Source organism: Talaromyces stipitatus, genomic scaffold, assembly GCF_000003125.1.
Source record: "Talaromyces stipitatus ATCC 10500 scf_1105507295549 genomic scaffold, whole genome shotgun sequence".
NCBI classification, from domain to species: Eukaryota; Fungi; Ascomycota; class Eurotiomycetes; order Eurotiales; family Trichocomaceae; genus Talaromyces; species Talaromyces stipitatus.
Genome location: NW_002990117.1, coordinates 3,216,769 through 3,232,891, shown reverse-complemented (window position 1 = coordinate 3,232,891; position 16,123 = coordinate 3,216,769). Strand labels below are relative to the sequence as shown.

General features: G+C 47.5%; 5 protein-coding genes across 5 annotated transcripts, besides 1 other annotated feature; 3 read left to right on the top strand and 2 right to left on the bottom strand.

Annotated features, from left to right (window-relative positions):
- Positions 1 to 193: 193 nt before the first annotated feature.
- TSTA_020400 (cellular morphogenesis protein (Rax2), putative) lies at positions 194 to 4,258 on the top strand (the record flags this gene model as incomplete). Its single annotated transcript, XM_002484170.1, has 3 exons — positions 194 to 347; positions 384 to 3,638; positions 3,696 to 4,258. The coding sequence occupies 3 exons, from the start codon at positions 194 to 196 to the stop codon at positions 3,932 to 3,934; spliced, it is 3,648 nt and encodes a 1,215-aa protein (XP_002484215.1). The 3' UTR covers positions 3,935 to 4,258.
- A 182-nt stretch (positions 4,259 to 4,440) lies between these two features.
- On the top strand, positions 4,441 to 7,459 carry TSTA_020390 (uncharacterized protein). The gene is made up of 4 exons (XM_002484169.1): positions 4,441 to 4,558; positions 4,671 to 5,588; positions 5,639 to 6,285; positions 6,345 to 7,459. The coding sequence occupies exons 1-4, from the start codon at positions 4,539 to 4,541 to the stop codon at positions 7,139 to 7,141; spliced, it is 2,382 nt and encodes a 793-aa protein (XP_002484214.1). The 5' UTR covers positions 4,441 to 4,538; the 3' UTR covers positions 7,142 to 7,459.
- Positions 5,355 to 5,378: a microsatellite.
- A 431-nt stretch (positions 7,460 to 7,890) lies between the features above and the next one.
- On the top strand, positions 7,891 to 10,179 carry TSTA_020380 (dimethylaniline monooxygenase, putative; the record flags this gene model as incomplete). Its single annotated transcript, XM_002484168.1, has 3 exons — positions 7,891 to 8,437; positions 8,489 to 9,087; positions 9,143 to 10,179. The coding sequence occupies 3 exons, from the start codon at positions 7,891 to 7,893 to the stop codon at positions 9,803 to 9,805; spliced, it is 1,809 nt and encodes a 602-aa protein (XP_002484213.1). The 3' UTR covers positions 9,806 to 10,179.
- On the bottom strand, positions 9,923 to 13,556 carry TSTA_020370 (UV-damaged DNA binding protein, putative; the record flags this gene model as incomplete). The annotated part of the gene is made up of 5 exons (XM_002484167.1): positions 9,923 to 10,228; positions 10,279 to 10,725; positions 10,774 to 12,677; positions 12,731 to 13,401; positions 13,462 to 13,556. 5 exons carry the CDS (start codon positions 13,554 to 13,556, stop codon positions 9,923 to 9,925), a joined length of 3,423 nt encoding a protein of 1,140 aa, XP_002484212.1.
- Positions 13,557 to 13,971: 415 nt separating this feature from the next.
- TSTA_020360 (3-hydroxyisobutyrate dehydrogenase) lies at positions 13,972 to 15,331 on the bottom strand. Its single transcript, XM_002484166.1, has 3 exons — positions 15,151 to 15,331; positions 14,929 to 15,095; positions 13,972 to 14,863 (listed from the first exon to the last, which is right to left on the bottom strand). The coding sequence occupies exons 1-3, from the start codon at positions 15,272 to 15,274 to the stop codon at positions 14,126 to 14,128; spliced, it is 1,029 nt and encodes a 342-aa protein (XP_002484211.1). The 5' UTR covers positions 15,275 to 15,331; the 3' UTR covers positions 13,972 to 14,125.
- Between the last annotated feature and the right edge of the window lie 792 nt (positions 15,332 to 16,123).

Here is a 16,123-nt window from a genome sequence, read left to right as displayed (position 1 = left end):
TCTCCCACGTCGTTCCAACAGCATTCCTCACGTCTTCGCGTTCAGCACCCGCTAATAAAGAAACCATTAAGGGAACCCACCACTCCTCCTTTCTTGAAAATTGAGCGTTTACCGACTTGCCATTATATTGAGAGGATAGACCTGTCGTGGGTTGGAAACAGGTGCTTCGTGATCCGTCGTCGCAACCTACACAATGAGGGCTTCCTCACTGTCTAGGCCTGCGACGGCAGTTGTGGTCTCTGCTCTTCTCAGTTCTTGGCAGTTACCTACCGCCAATGCATTCACAGCTACACCAGTATCACAGCCCAACCTGGATTTATCGCTTTTAGGTCGAGTCGCTCTTACTGGTAACTTCGACGCGATTTCGATATACTCATATTTAGAACAAACTGAGGCGGCCCCTTCAACTAATGACTCTCAAGCACTACTCACAACTCTACCAAATGGCGACCTCGTACCATTATTGTCTGCCGACGCGGATATTCTAGCCATGTGTTCGTGGACGCGTAAGGATGGGAGTTTCGAAGGCATTGTCGTCGGAGGCAATTTTACAAGTTTAGGGGGTACAAAAGCAGAAGGCATAGCGTTGTATGACCCGGCGTCAAATAATGTGCGGAATATGTCAGGACTGTCCGGTGTCGTGCAAGCATTACTGTGCGATCAGGAGTCCGATTCGGTCTATGTTGGCGGCGATTACAGCGTCGGTAACTCGACAAACGCAATGATCTGGAACGGTACCGGTGGTTGGAAAGCGCTTCCTTTTAACGGATTTAATGGTCCGATTTCGTCCATCGTCAAGAACTCAGAAGGTCACATCATTTTCGGCGGAAAGTTCGAAAGCCTAGGAAATGTGTCAACGTCAACGGCCACAAACAGCTCCCAGGTGGTCAACCTATCTGCAGCCAACATTACGAGTGATGCCCAAACCAGCCTTGCTGGCTTTGTCGATCCTCGCAACATCATTTGCAAATCCGATGCTGCTGAGGGACCCGGCAACACTTGGCTGCTGGACGACTATTCTCCTGGGTTTTGGCAGGCTCAGATGGGCTTCACGTTTTATCCAAGCAAGGTTCGCTTGTACAACACGCATTTTCAGGGTCGAGGCACTCAGTCATTCCGTTTCCAAGCTTTGCCGGACACGGGCATCATGAACCTGACATATACGGATCCATCGACTGGTCAAAAAGCATTCTGCGACTTTGCATGCCCTCTCTCTAACGACACGTCTGAGCCCTTCCGCGACTTCGAACTGGTCAATCCTGTTGGTATGTCTGGGTTTATGATTCAGATTCTGAACTGGTATGGCCAAGGTGCTGGTCTTGATGGTATCGAGATCTTCCAATCTCAAGTATTTACCTATGCTCTCAATGACTTCAATGAGCCAGCATGTACCGGAATAGAATTTCCGGCAACCTCAAGCACAACAGGTGACTGGACCGTGACATCTGCTGGCGCGCCATCCGACTATTTAATTGCCAATGCTTCCCAGTCTGATGTCTCGATTACCTTTAAGCCCGACATTAAGCAATCCGGCAACTACTCAGTCCTTCTTTACACCCCAGGCTGCTCAGATGCGGGCACCTGCCAATCTCGAGGCATCGTCAACATCACGGCTACTTTCACGTCGACCGAACCAGAAGCCAATCTCGACACGTCCATAATATATCAGACTAACAATTTCGAGAAATACGATACCATCTATACTGGTTTCATTGAAGCCAGCAGCGATAAATTCCGTTCCCAGATTACTGTCACGCCAGTTGCAGGACAAGGCGATATTGAAATTGTGGCATCCCGCGTAGGCTTTCATCTACTTAACTCTACTGGAGGGGGCTTGAACGGTCTATATGATTATGACCCTTCCAATACGACAGACACCGATTTCTCATCCGACAGTATCGACGCCATTGGAATCAATCTGGACACTGGAGCTACCATCTACAGCCTGGTTCAATCTGGAGACGTGACTTACGCAGCAGGAAATTTTTCCGATTCGTCTTTACGAAACATTCTATCTTTCAAGTCCAGTGGCAACGCTACTTCTCTCAGCGGTGGTGGTTTGAACTCCTATGTGACATCCTTGCTCCTGCTTAACGACACACTGTATGCAGCGGGAAACTTCACGAACACCGGTCAAGGTGATGTGCAAGGTCTGAATCACGTTGCAGCCTATTCTCCCTCCAGCAATACCTGGTCTCCACTTGGAGCAGGCGTCAATGGGCCTGTCACTTCCGTTTTGTCATTTCCAATAAACTCGACAAATGGAACAACTGAGATTACAGTGGCAATTAGCGGATCTTTTGATCAAATCTTGGCATTTGGGTCTAACTCGTCTATTAGGGCATCGGGCTTTGCGGTTTGGGTTCCATCTCAGAATAACTGGCTACAGAACGTTGATAATAACACGATGGCCTTCTTTGGTCAGTTGATGGCAACTGCTGATGCGGGAAATAACACTACTATCCTTGCCGGTTCTTTGGTGTCAGATGGCATAACTTCTAGGGGTGCCGTATCTCTCACAAACTCGGACGGCCTAGCGATACAGCCCCTTCCCGTGAACATCCAAGAAGCACAGACGAGTGGCGCGGCATCCAAACGGGATTCAGTTGCACAGAATGTATCTGAGGTCCTCGTAGGCCACTTTGATACCAGCAACGGACGAAACCTCACGATTCTAGGTGGCCAATTTACTGCCAAAGCGTCTGACGGTTCCATCATCCAGAATCTTCTTTTCCTGAACGGCTCCAATGGCAATACTGTGACAGGTCTTCCTTCAGGGGTCGATAGCAACTCTACCTTCACTACTCTTGCTGTTTACAAAGACACTTTATTCGCAGGCGGTTCGGTTACCGGTAGGGCAGGTTCATCAACTTTGAACGGCTTTGTAACTTACAATCTGTCGACACCTGGATTTGCTACAGCACAGCCTCCAGCATTGACTGGCAAGAACGCGGTTGCAAATAGTATTGCCGTTCGCCCTAGTTCAACCGAGATCTACTTTGGTGGAGTTTTCGACGCTGCTGGTGCTTTACCATGCCCAGCAGTCTGCGTATGGGATACATCTGACGGTCAGTGGAGTCGTCCTGGAGTGGGAATGCAAGGTTCTGTGACTTCGCTTCAATGGGCCAGTGACAATCAATTGATCGCTGCCGGTAATCTCACCCTGGGCAATAATCAAACAAGGGTTGCAACGTACGATACGACCTCCCAAACATGGTCATCTGTCAATGGTGCCTCTCCATCTGAGATTCCTGGCGAAATTACTGCTTTTGGTCCTGCCGCTACAGATATGTCCGCATATTGGATAGCTGGCCAAGACTCAAACGGCTCGACCTTTTTGATGGAGTACGACGGTTCCAAATTCAACAGTGCCGGACAACTCTTCGGCGCGTCTACTACGATCCTTGGCTTGCAAGTAGTCGGTCTCAGCACCAATCATGAGAGCACCAAGTTATTGAATAATGACCAGATTCTACTCATCACTGGGCAGCTAGTCATTCCCAATTTTGGGAATGCCTCTGCGGCTCTTTACAATGGCACTGCATTGACACCTTTCCTATTGTCGTCGACTGCAGATGGTCAAGCAGGAACTATTCGAGAGATGTTTACAGAAAAGCAAAATACATTCAGCGGTAAAAGTAATTCATCATTACTCGACATTGGATTGAAGTTTGAGACTAATGAGTGTTATCCAGAATCACCCCGTCTCTCGGCAGGACTTGTTGTTCTTGTCTCTTTCTGCATTGCCCTTGGCTGTGTCTTTTTGATCGTTGCATTGGGCATTATCCTCAACAAAGTGCAACGATACCGACAAGGATACGTCCAGGCTCCGACAGCCTACCAGACAGATCGCCCAACTAGCATGCGACGCGTGCCACCCGAGTACCTTTTCGACTCAATAAGGCAACGTCAATCTGGCGTTCCTACACTATGAAAAGCATCATCTCTCTTTGTCTCATTTTATTGCCGTTTCTGCGGGAGTGCAAGTCTCACTCCTGCTAGTTCTTTTTTAAATCTCTTTTCATCTAGCGTTTGACCATGTTACCCGCTGATATCTATACCCTCTCATTGTTGAGTGATCCAATCTTCTTTGATGCGAGGAAATTTCGGATGATCAAGTTCTTGCTGTGAATAGTTCTTGATTTCTCACTCTGGTTCTTGTTATTTGTCAGAGTCTTCATCTTGTACATATCTGGAGTATTGCCTGTTGGTATAATGATAGTAATGTTAGAAATTCCAGAATTATTTGCAGATCTTCAATTGATTCACCCCAGACTTGAAAGACAATAGGCTGGAACAGCCTAGATCTGTTTCGGTATGGCACTGGAAGTTAGGGCCAGATCACGAGTCCAGTGCACGGGGTAAGTGCGGAGTAAAGGAACAGTCCTTGGCAACTTGGCCAGACCTTTCGTCCGATACCTAATCTTTCTCACCGAATCTGCCTACGTCTTTTGATTCAGAAGTTGTCTACCCTTCTCTCTCCGTCCATTCGAACTCGCAAATGCACCGGTAGTAGTCGTGGTCTATCGACGGTCGGCATGCGATCTCGAACTGGTTGGTAAGTCGTCCTCGACAAGCTAGATCAGCGCCCCTCCCTGCGAGGTCCCACAAATATCTATAATGTAGTCCCTTCTCAATTTACTTATCTAGGAGCTAATCATATACTACAGCTTAACATGTCGTTCTAGAAAGTTAAAGTGTGACGAGCAGTACCAGGCAGTGAGCGGTGGTGGTGATGATGGTGATGGTAAGCAGAAACTGCAATGTGCGCAATGCCGCAAGGCGTCGAGGGAGTGTCGGCCCAGCGAAGGGATTGTTTTTCGGCATCAGCAGAATGCGTCTATGAACAACAATATCACGGACGAAAAGTCTGGTCGAGGTTCTTTGGGGGGTTTTTATAATTACAAGAACACATTTGGTGCGGACAGTGTGTGGGTTGACATTCCCAAGAACGGTACGGGACTATTTCTTTTGGGACTGAGGATCTTATTGACAGTGGATGGTGCAGTCATCTTCGTGGATAGTACAGACCCGCAAGCAGCAGAAGAATTGGAAGCTTCCATTCTGGCAAATGATTCTAGTAAGCACGATGCGCTTACCCATGAATGGTACCACCAAACCTCAACGTCGACACCCAACGATACTGCACTGGGTCTGAACGCATTGTCGACTGCTGCTGCTGCGCAGAATTCATACATTTTTCCGTCTGCAGCATCTCCTGGAACCCCTGGTCTACGACTGACCAGTATTAATGACTTGGGAGTTCCCTTGACGTCGACAACGCCTCATTCACCAAATAAAGCACCAAACACCTTGACTCCGACTTCGCCTCCGATATCCATCACTTCTTTGTCTAATAATAATAATAATAATATTAACTTTCTGCTCAATCCGTCAAATTCTGGCTCGCCGTCCGTTGACTCTAGTTTGTCGACAACACTTGGGCGCCGGAGAGAGTCCTCATCATATCAGTCAGTGACGGCGAGACATCGAAGTGCCCTCTCAAATGTGCGACTTGATGCAAAGGTCGAGACTGACCACGAAGTCGCTTTTCTGTTGAGACATTTTGCCGAGAATCCGGGCTACTGGTGAGAACTGATTCGCTAACCCGCTGATACCTCTATTCTAACGTCGACAGGATGGATCTGTTCGATCTCGACTTCTACTTTTCCTCACTAGTTCCCGTAAAAGCTCTATCAAACCCACTTCTAAAGTATGCCGCATGCGCCTATGCTGCCAAACAACTCAACCGAGTACGAGGTGCCAAAGCAATCATGGGCGGCAATTGCTCCAAACAAGCCTCAATGGAATTGTGGCCTGACGCAGCAAATGTGGATTGGGGATGGTACGGTGCCAAATATTACGACAAGGCCATTCAACTTCTCATGAGGGAGTTACAACATGACGCTGGAAGTCCAGCACCTTTTAGCACTCCCGAAGCATTTGGTCAATGGCAAGCAGCTGAGCTATGTGACAATGCAGGACCTTCTCGGAAACGAAGGAGGCGCTTTTCGAACAGCCGCTTTTCCAGTTCTCATTCGGACGAGGTTTTGGCGGCAACGGCGATTCTTTCTGTATATGAATTTTTAGATGCGACAGGTCCCGCGTGGAATGGACATTTGAGCGGGGTGAAATCGCTTCTTGATATTGCAGAAATCGGCATGATGCCATTAGAACAAGAGTCTTCGTCGACAGAGGGTATCCTACCGCGGAAGAGGCCAGGTTTGTCGCGCGCTCGGAAGGCTACGTTTTGGAATTTCGCTCGACAGGATTATATATCTGCTTGTAAGTGCCTCTCTCATGTAGTTCTTTTCGATTATCACTAACGGATTCCGTATGGTTAGTTATCAATGAAGGTCAAACAAGGTTGAACCCAGAAGACTTCCTCCTTTGGACCGACGCTGGATTGCACCTCGATAGTAACGGGTTCGTTATGCCGAGCAACACCGACGCGGAAAGTACAATGAAAGAAGACATGATTTCGAATGCATTGATATGGCTTCTATCGAAAATAGTCAATTTCATTGACGCCGGTGACCAGATTCAATTATCTCCAGCAGGCGGTACAAATGAACAAGGACCTATAGGGATTTCGCAAAACACCTTGCTTGAACGCTGGTATAGGCTACACAGTGAATTGGATGCATGGTATAGGGGACTCCCAGACACATTTCAGCCATGTGCGAGACTTGAACCGGCTCGGAGGCCGCATATGAGAGCTGGTATCGATGATGACTGTCCTTTCGCTGAAGTGTGGTATAGTATGCCCATGTGCGCGTCTACTATGCAGCACTACCACATGGCTCGAATCATCTTGCTTATCAACAAACCTCATGAATCCACGGCTCGTCGAACAACAGTCACGAATCGACTAAAGTCGTATCGATCAATTGAGAGCGAGATTCGGCAACATAGTTATGAGATATGTAATATATCCATGTCCCGTATGGATGCCTCGTCAAGGATTCACTCCCTACAACCGCTGTTTGTCACGGGGCAGTGTCTCACGGAGCCGCGAGAACGAAGGACTATTCTGAGTTTGTTGAGAGGTATAGAGGCGGACACAGGATGGGCAACGGAGTACCGGGTGAAGCAGCTGTTGAAGGAGTGGGAGTGGGATGAAGCAGCCACCATGTCTTAGCTCATGACACTTCCGATATATCGTCGTCATTAGGATTCTAGGTGGAAGAATCAGCTTTTGTGTTGTTTGGATAATTGCGCAATACCAACCTACACTAGAGAAAAGTCCTGTGCTGAGGTAGGTAGGGTTGGTAACCGGCGAGCTCGACGTGGCTGAAGTCATTTGTCCAAAACGTACAGCCGATAGACCTGTATAGATTCTTCTGATTAACATAACCTGTCCAGCCGCAAGCGACGGAGAACCGCTCCACCTTTCTTTCCGCCTTTCGCTTCAAATTTCTGTACATATTTTCAATTCAAATCAAGGGGGAAAAAATTATCTTATTTTCTACATCGCCTTACTTTCTCCAGAATGAGACGCTTATCCCCACGTTCAACCTTCCAAGGTTGGAGTGCGGAGATAGAGTGGAGAAATGCCCGGACAAAGGAAAGTATGCCGACTTTGATATGTGGAGTTTTGAGCATCGGCAAATCGCGCGGGGTTACTGGTGTTTTTGGAGATCTGCCTAGCGACTCGTGAGTAGTACGTATCATACGTTTACTCTCCAGATAAACACAGATTGTGCATTGCGGAGAAATCGCCGAACGGCGGCAGTTCCGCTATACTTGCCCTAATTCGAAATCCGAGGCAAATGGGAAGCATACTTATATGCCAGGAGCTCGCCGGTTGAAGTTGAATCTGAACTTCCAAAGATTCATTCAATTCTAGAAATATCCTCCTTTTATTTATTATATTCACATCGGCTCAACATGGATCTAGATACAGACGTCCTCATCCTCGGCGCTGGCATGTCCGGCCTCAACTTCGCCATCCGCCTCCAACAGACCTACCCATCAGCATCCTACACAATTATAGAATCCACCTCCGACTTGGGCGGAACCTGGTCCGTCAACACCTACCCCGGTTGTGGCTGCGATGTTGCTTCACATTTATACTCTTACTCATTTGCACTCAAACCGGACTGGTCTCAGAAATTCGCGTTGCAGAGGGAAATATTGGATTATTTCCGAGATGTTGCGAAAAGACATGATGTTGTGCACCATATTGAGTTTGAGTCAAGTGTTAAGAAGGCTGTTTGGGATGAGACATATGGGGTGTGGGTGTCTGATGTTTTGGATAGGAAGACTGGTACCATCAGGAAGGTTAGAAGTAGGGTAGTTGTTTCGGCTGTTGGGGCTTTGTCGATACCGAGAGAATGTGAGATCGAGGGTGCGGAGACGTTTCGGGGTGCAATGTTCCACTCAGCAAGATGGGATCATGAGTTTGATTGGGGTGGCAAGGAGGTTGTTGTCATTGGTATGTCCTTCACCTTCGTCCTTGGTATCATACTAAGAGATTTGGATGCAGGCAACGGTTGCAGCGCAACACAATTCGTCCCCATTCTTTCAAATGGAAGCACCACCAAAAACTACATCACAAAACGCAGTCCTGTCAAAAAAGTAACCCAATTCGCGCGTCAACCACACTGGCTCGCGGAAAGACCCAACCCGGTCTATTCCCCCCTTTTCAAATGGACCATGTGCTACATCCCACTTGTAATGCGCATGTACCGTCTTTGGCTTTATGCAGACATGGAAAAGGATTTCTTCGGGTTTAATTTGTCCAAGGGCGTCAAAATTCGTCAAAATCTGACTAATGAGCGATTGGAATATATGAAACGCACAGCACCGGAAAAGTATCATTCTGCATTGACGCCAACCACTGAAATCGGCTGTAAACGCAAAGTCAATGATACAGATTACTTTTCGTGTTTGCATAATGATAACATGGAGTTGGTATGGGATGATCCTGTCGTTGCTGTCACAGAAACCGGGGTCAGGACAAAATCTGGGAGGGAGGTTCGTGCCGACGCGATTATATTAGCGAATGGGTTTCAGACGCAAAAGGTGTTGTATCCGCTGAATACGGAGATTAGGGGTGAAGGTGGTGTTAGTTTGGATGATCATGTAAGTTTTCTCGCTCTTCACGCCATGAGACCCCAACTCTGACTCTTATATGCAGTGGCAACAAGTCTCTAATGGCCATCCGCAAGCCTACTATGGTACCTGCATCTCATCGTTCCCCAACTTCTTCGTCATGATGGGTCCCAATACTACTACGGGACATTTGTCGGTCATTTACTCAACAGAATGTCAAGTTAATTTCAGTCTGCGCGTACTGAAGCCTATTCTCCGGAGACCTTCCGTACTCTCCTTGAGAGCTCCATCGGCCAAACCAACGAGTGTCGCTGTGACACTCGCCGCTGAAGAGAAGGACAATACCTGGATTCAAACCTTATCCAAGAATCTAGTCTGGTCCTCGGGCTGTACGAGTTGGTACATTGACGCCAAAACAGGACGAAACACCATGCTCTACCCGGATTGGCAATTCAATTTCTGGCTAAGAAGTATTTTTGTGCCTGTTAAGCGGGATTTTGTGTATAAGCAAAGCCCGAAAGATGTTGCATCTGCACAGAAAGGTGGCAAGAAAATTCAAAGATTGGGGTTACAGTTACTGTGGAATAGTGCGGTGTTGGCTTCTGTTGTTGGTGTGGTGGGATTAGGGGCTGGGATTGCGCGGGGGGATATCAAGGTTGATGAAGTTGATGAGTTGTGGAAGAGGGTTTCGAGTGAGTTTAGAGGGGTGAGTGAGGAGGTTTTTAGAATATTGACTGCCAAGGTATAATACCTAGATAATATTCATCATAGCTGCTTATGTTTTATGCTATACATCAGATATCGAGGTCGTAATTCATCACTGTCAGTCCCATTGGAGCGTCGCTACATAATAACAGCGTACCGACTAATGCAACCTTCTCAAGGCCTCAATCATCTTCTGGACTGACTCCAAATCATAACCACTCCCAACAACGCCTAGTATCTCTTCCTGAACAGGTCTATCACAGTCTAAAAACCTCTCAATAAGTTCTCCGTCAACAAATCTGAAAGGCTCGTCGCCCTCACGCACAGACGATCGGAAGGCCCTAAACTTGCTGAATGGCATGTATCCTGGGGAATCAACATAAGCTGTGATGGCTGTTTGGAGTCGCATCAGGAAGTCCTGGTGCTCTGGGTTGATGAGCGCGAAGAGATAGATTGATCCTTCGACCTGTAGAGTAATTAGCACTGATGCTTGAAGTTTTGTGGACAAGTACTTACAGTTCCCAAAAACGCCTTCGGGTTTACCGCCACCGTCGACGTTTGAAGAATATTCACCGGTCGAATACGATTGACCATTTCGCCCAAAAGTAACTCACTCGTCACTTCCAGTCGTCGACGATCTTCCTCTGTTACACCATCGACATTCCGACGAAGGACAATCAGATTTCCTTCTGCATCACTAACAAGCCACTGATTTGACCCAATATCTGCTACAGCCGTAGTCCATACAGTAGCGAAATGACGGGCGACTTCCTTTGCCTCAACAGTCAAAGCGTCGGTTTTGTGGCTCTCAACTATGGATATACTTTTCATCAGATCGGCGACAACAATGGTGCTATCGGTTACAGCGATATCAACAGGGGCGGTTGATGTGCGGTAGGCGGCGACCTTCTTGAGCGCGTGTTTTCCTAGCTGTGATTTCCGTTCTACATCGAAGATGACCACCTGCGTACAATCAGTATTAGATATAGACAAGTGCTAGATCTGACTTACAGTCTTCACAAGGGCTGCAACTATCTTATTGCCCATCATAGCCAATGCTCGGCATGCCCCCTTGACCGGATGTTCCAGGAACAAGGATAGCTTCCTGTTAGAGTCAACTTCGAACAGCAGGATACGCCCACGTATTGATTCTGCTGTCTCATCATCCAAATATGCTGTCCCGACAATAAATCTATCTTTGTAGATAGGTTTATTATACGCATCACTTCCAACAACCATTTGAGCACGAATAACACTTTCAACGAGCTCATCCGGCTTCAAATCAAAGGAATCTAATTTTCGGAACATGATTTCATCAGCAAGCACGAATTGGCTTTCGACAATTTCAGCTCCGTCTTGTAGACGGCGCTTGATGGTCCCGATTCCGAATGCCTTTTCTGTCGGGGAATATGCTACCCGTCGAACAGTTGCTTCAATGGGTAGTGTTTGAATTTGAGTTGTGCGCTCCTTGTCTACCAAGGCGATCTTGAGATCTTTCGAGGTTGCTACTGCAATAGCATCTGGGTAGGCTTCTGCGTTGAAGTGACAAACACGCGAAGCACCTTCTGAGTTCACTGCTGAGTAGATAATCCGCCCTTCGGAACCATATATCAAACTAGGATGCTCGCATGTAGCGAAGACGTTATAGAGACCATTGCCTCGAGGTAATTTCTTGAATGTCGGTTGTTCAGAGCCGAGAATCAACTTATTTTTGCTAGTCAGAGAATGGTTGTCAGAGTCATAAAAGAATGTTACAACACTGCCGTCCGCCATGGAAACAAACAATGTCGAAGGGCTGTCTTCTAGAATCTCTGCTAAGAGTACCGCTCGTGGGAAAGCCTCACTAGCGATGCCCAGTGACTGGCTATGAAGTTCTTTGAAATCCTGGAAAGATAGAACAGCCACCTGTGCCTTTTGTGGGAAAGCGGCGATGAAGGCTTGTGTTGATGCCGGTGGAATAGTCACTCCTGACACTTGATTGTCCTTGTCGAAATCTTTTTGTGACAGAACCTTCAGGTCACCAGTGATGTCCAGAACGACAATAACTTGTCCGCCAGTTACCACAACAAGGCGCTCATCGTTGCATGCCGCTGAAGTGATTGTCTGCTCATCTGGAGACCATTTCGATATAACCATGCCACTGTCTGTATCGGCTATACTCACACCTCTTTCTGTGACATGTATGATGCGGCCGCCGGGTAGATTATTCGAGAGGAGAGTATTCTCTGCCAAGTTCAGACCGAGAAACTCATCCAATTCTTCTACTTCGCCATCCGAACTGAACTGGAAGATTCGGGTTTCATTGACGAAGGTGACTACCAATGTGTCTGAGAATTCATCCGTACTGGAAACTTGCAGAGCCCACATGTCCGTGATATGCTCCATTTCACCTAGAACACCTAATTCTTCCATTCCGACACCACTTCGCACACTTCTCAGGGTGCCATCATTGAATGCGCCGGAGCCGGTGACAATGCGAGCTTGACCTGACGAGAACTCGTGGGTGTAGTTATCCCCTTCGCGCGTACCCAGGTCCATGATAGTAAAATCTAAAATTGGAGCGATATTCGATATGGTCTGAATAATCTCAAATGACCCCTCACTGATCCGAATAACCTGGGAATCGCCTTGATGAGAGCCGATAAAAGTCATTCCAGCGCCCAGATATATGAGAACGGATGCTCTCGATGCGCTACCCAGGTAGTCGATCTTCCAGCCTTCTACTTCGTTTCGGGAATCGAGGACCAGCATCAGGAAAAAGAGGCGGCCGTAATCATCAGCGAGAAGCCATCGCTGGCCATCTACCTGGACCCATGCAACAAAGATTGTGGCTTCGTCAAGAGGCCTTGAGATTGTTTCGTTATTAGCGTCATCTATATACTTGATGCACGTCTCCCCGAGAACCAGTAATCCACCTTATCTGTCAGTAAGTTTGCATCTCCTATCTCTGATACGAAGCAAAACTTACCTAATGGTGCAGGAACAGGAATCAAATGCGAAGCACCCAGGTCTAACTCCTCGGTAAAATCCTCAGTCTCCTGAAAGACCACCTCCGTAGACGCTTCGAAATGCAATTCTCTAATTTTCAACCTCACTTTCCGTTGATTATCTTCGTGCAACAGCGCCAGTCTAGGAGCTGCTTTGCTTTCCACATGCAAGAAAGCCGACGATCGCACCATCAACTCATCAATTCTTGTCGGCATAGGTTCCCCCAGTTCTCCGATCTGCGGTACCGGCTCGTCGGGGTTACTGTAATGCGACGTTTTCAGAACCGGCGGTTTGCCTCGTTTCTTATGAGGCTGAATAATCGGTATCACGGTGATGATGCCCTCAAACATTTCTAATGTCATGAATCTCCCGCTTGGATCGATCAGACATCGGTCACCATTCTGACAGGGACGGGATGCCTTGTCGGCTAGATCGACATAACTCCGTTCCGTACGGACTCTCTGTTTCTCACTGTCCCATTTCAGTGTAAAGTATGTATTTTGATCTGTGCCGACGAGGAGATGGTCTGTCGTCGAGTTGGTCGGGGTCGGGAGTCGTGCTAGCATCGAGATTTTGGCATATAGAGCACGAGATGTGGTGAGTGTAAGGCCATCGGGGGTTATGGAGTAGAATTCGAGACGAGCTCCTTTACTATAAACACAATGTCAGCAATCTAGTACAGAATCTGTGGCTATTTGGAGGCGGCCATACGCGACAACGAGACAATCTTCTTCTGGCTCGAGAAAGTTGAGCTTCAGCGCGTACCGCACGCTGCTGGCACGATGGATCGGGACGACGTAGGCCATAGTTGATGATGTACAATAGTGCCAATAAACAAATAGGTATGCACTTTTTAAATACTGAAATGTGCTGTTCGTCGATGTACTAAATCGATGAATCGTCGGCGTTGTGTACTCTCAGTACCCAGCTCACGTGTGCAAATCTATCCAAAGCAGTCCACCACGAAGAACGACTTCTAACTCGATGTATCGAGAACTCTGAGAACTCCTGTATACTCAGTCACCCAACTCGACAATGGGACAGTTGTACTTAGCGGGGTTTGGTAAGCATTGCAGTAGAACAGAAGTTGTTGTACGGAAGTCTCCAGCCGCCGCTAAGATTATTTACATTCGGACGTGTAGTCAATGACGTCCCGCTCCACTTGCACACTTGACTCCAAAGGATTGCTATTTACAACTACCCATGCTATGGAGAGAATCGTTGAAGAGAAATGAAACTGGAATTGAAACTATAAATCACAAAAGATTCGACATAGATGAGAAATGTGCAAACGCCGGTTCCGATCCGTCGCCCAATGCATGCACTAAATGCCTGATGAAAAAGAAACAAATTTGGAAACGAAGGGTATTTGAGATTACCGACGAGAAATATCGCTGAGGTACTTATAAACGATGGAAAAGTCCTTGCCAGGGTATATATCCTCAACAGCCTCATACAGACCGCGGGCGGTGGCAGCCAATTCCAACGGTGCACCGCTCTCTTGAGCGGCATCAATAGCAAGTTTCAAATCCTTGCGCATCAATCCTATACCAAATCCGCCTTCATAATCGCGGCTAGCGGGGGACTTCTCGATGACACCAGGGACGGGGTTGTTGACTTCACTTGGCCAACAGCGACCAGTTGAAGCATTGATCATATCAGCCAGGGTCTTAGGGTCCAGGCCCCAGCGGATACCGAGATTCATTGCTTCAGCGACGGCAATATTGTTGATGGCCAGAATGTAGTTATTGGCCAGTTTGCCGCTTACTCCCGTTCCTTGCTCTCCAAGGTGCCAGGCTTTCTTGCCCATCAGCGCCAGAATCTCCCTGACGCGGTCTACTAATGCGCCGGTCTTGGACGAAGCGCCAAACATGAATGATAACGTTCCTGCTTCGGCGGCTACGACACCGCCGGACATGGGCGCGTCGACAAATCGGCCTTGATTGGGGGCTTGGACGGCATAGGCGACTTCCTTGGAAGTGACGGGGTCTATGGTGGAGGTGTCGATGAAAAGGCGTTCTTGTTCAAGCTGTGGTAGTGGACCAGGCTTGAGGATGGAGTGGAAAACATGTCTCACATGAACCGGTTGAGGAAGACTGGTGATGATATTTAACTGAATAACATTGCAGTCAGTAAGGTATTTTCTTTTTATCCGATCAACCGCGATTTAAAACTTACTGATTTCTCGGCTACTGTTCTGGCACTATCAGTGAATTCAACAGGGCCAGTGCTGGCGGTTTTGGCTTCGTCGACAAATTGGCGCATAGCTTGTTCATTGACATCGTGCACGATCAGGGTATCTGATGCAGGGATTTTTGCGCGTAAATTCTTTGCCATGGGGTAACCTTGTATAAACAGTCAGATGTTGTAGGCAGTAGCTATTGCATAGAGAATACACACCCATTCGACCAAGTCCAATAAAGCCCCATGTAGCATCTCGTCGCAGCGAAGTTGAGAAAAGTCGTTGCGAGTGAGACCCCGACTTTATGGATTTCCCCAGAGGGAGAGCTCGTGCGGGGATCATAGCGTGGTGTGAGAGTCTACAATGTACCAATCATCCAAGGATAGAATTTATTCAACGAGCTTAATTGTCGAACTTGAGAGTAAAAGCTGAAAGGGTTAAAAAAAGAAAGAAAGAAATTTGAGAGAGAGAAAGCTCGGAAAAAGAGCAGGCGACCACACGACTCTTGTACTAATCGACCCTAGGTCCGGAAGTATGAACACTACAATACAACGCGGGGAGACCCAATCACAAAGCGCAGTCTTGGACTGATTCAGGTACCAAGATTTCCCTGTGATTGTATTGATTATGATTCTTACCCAAAACGGGCTTGGATCCTTGAAGATATTGGCTGATGCGTTCTTGATGCGGGGACAGGCGCGGGACAGTCTGCTCCGTGAAGTCGAGATACATTGATGAGAGCTGCTAGGGTTCTCCGGTTCTTGCCGATGAACGATAGGAGTCTACTAAATGTCTGCAATGGGTCATTCCTAACAAAATGGCTCTGGACTTTGTGTGTTACTATGCCACCTAGTCGAAGTAGACAACGATATAGTCGAAGGATACTCAGAATGTGCGGGGATTCCGGAGAAGTTGGGGGATGCGGGCCTCAGGCTGCCGGGTGGGTTATCGATGCCTTAATGCTAAGGCCCAAGTGGGTAATCACGGCTGGAAGCGGTTAACATCCTCTTCGGACAAATGGCCGACATCTCACCGAGGATATTCTTCTTCTTCAATGTTTTGATGGACATGAAAAATATTCAATTGTATGTACTGACTGGCCAAATACAAAAGTATTTACGTCTCAGCCGACGAAATAGTACACTCCAGGTATGCCAGTCCTAGGCCATGCATAATACACAATATCTATTT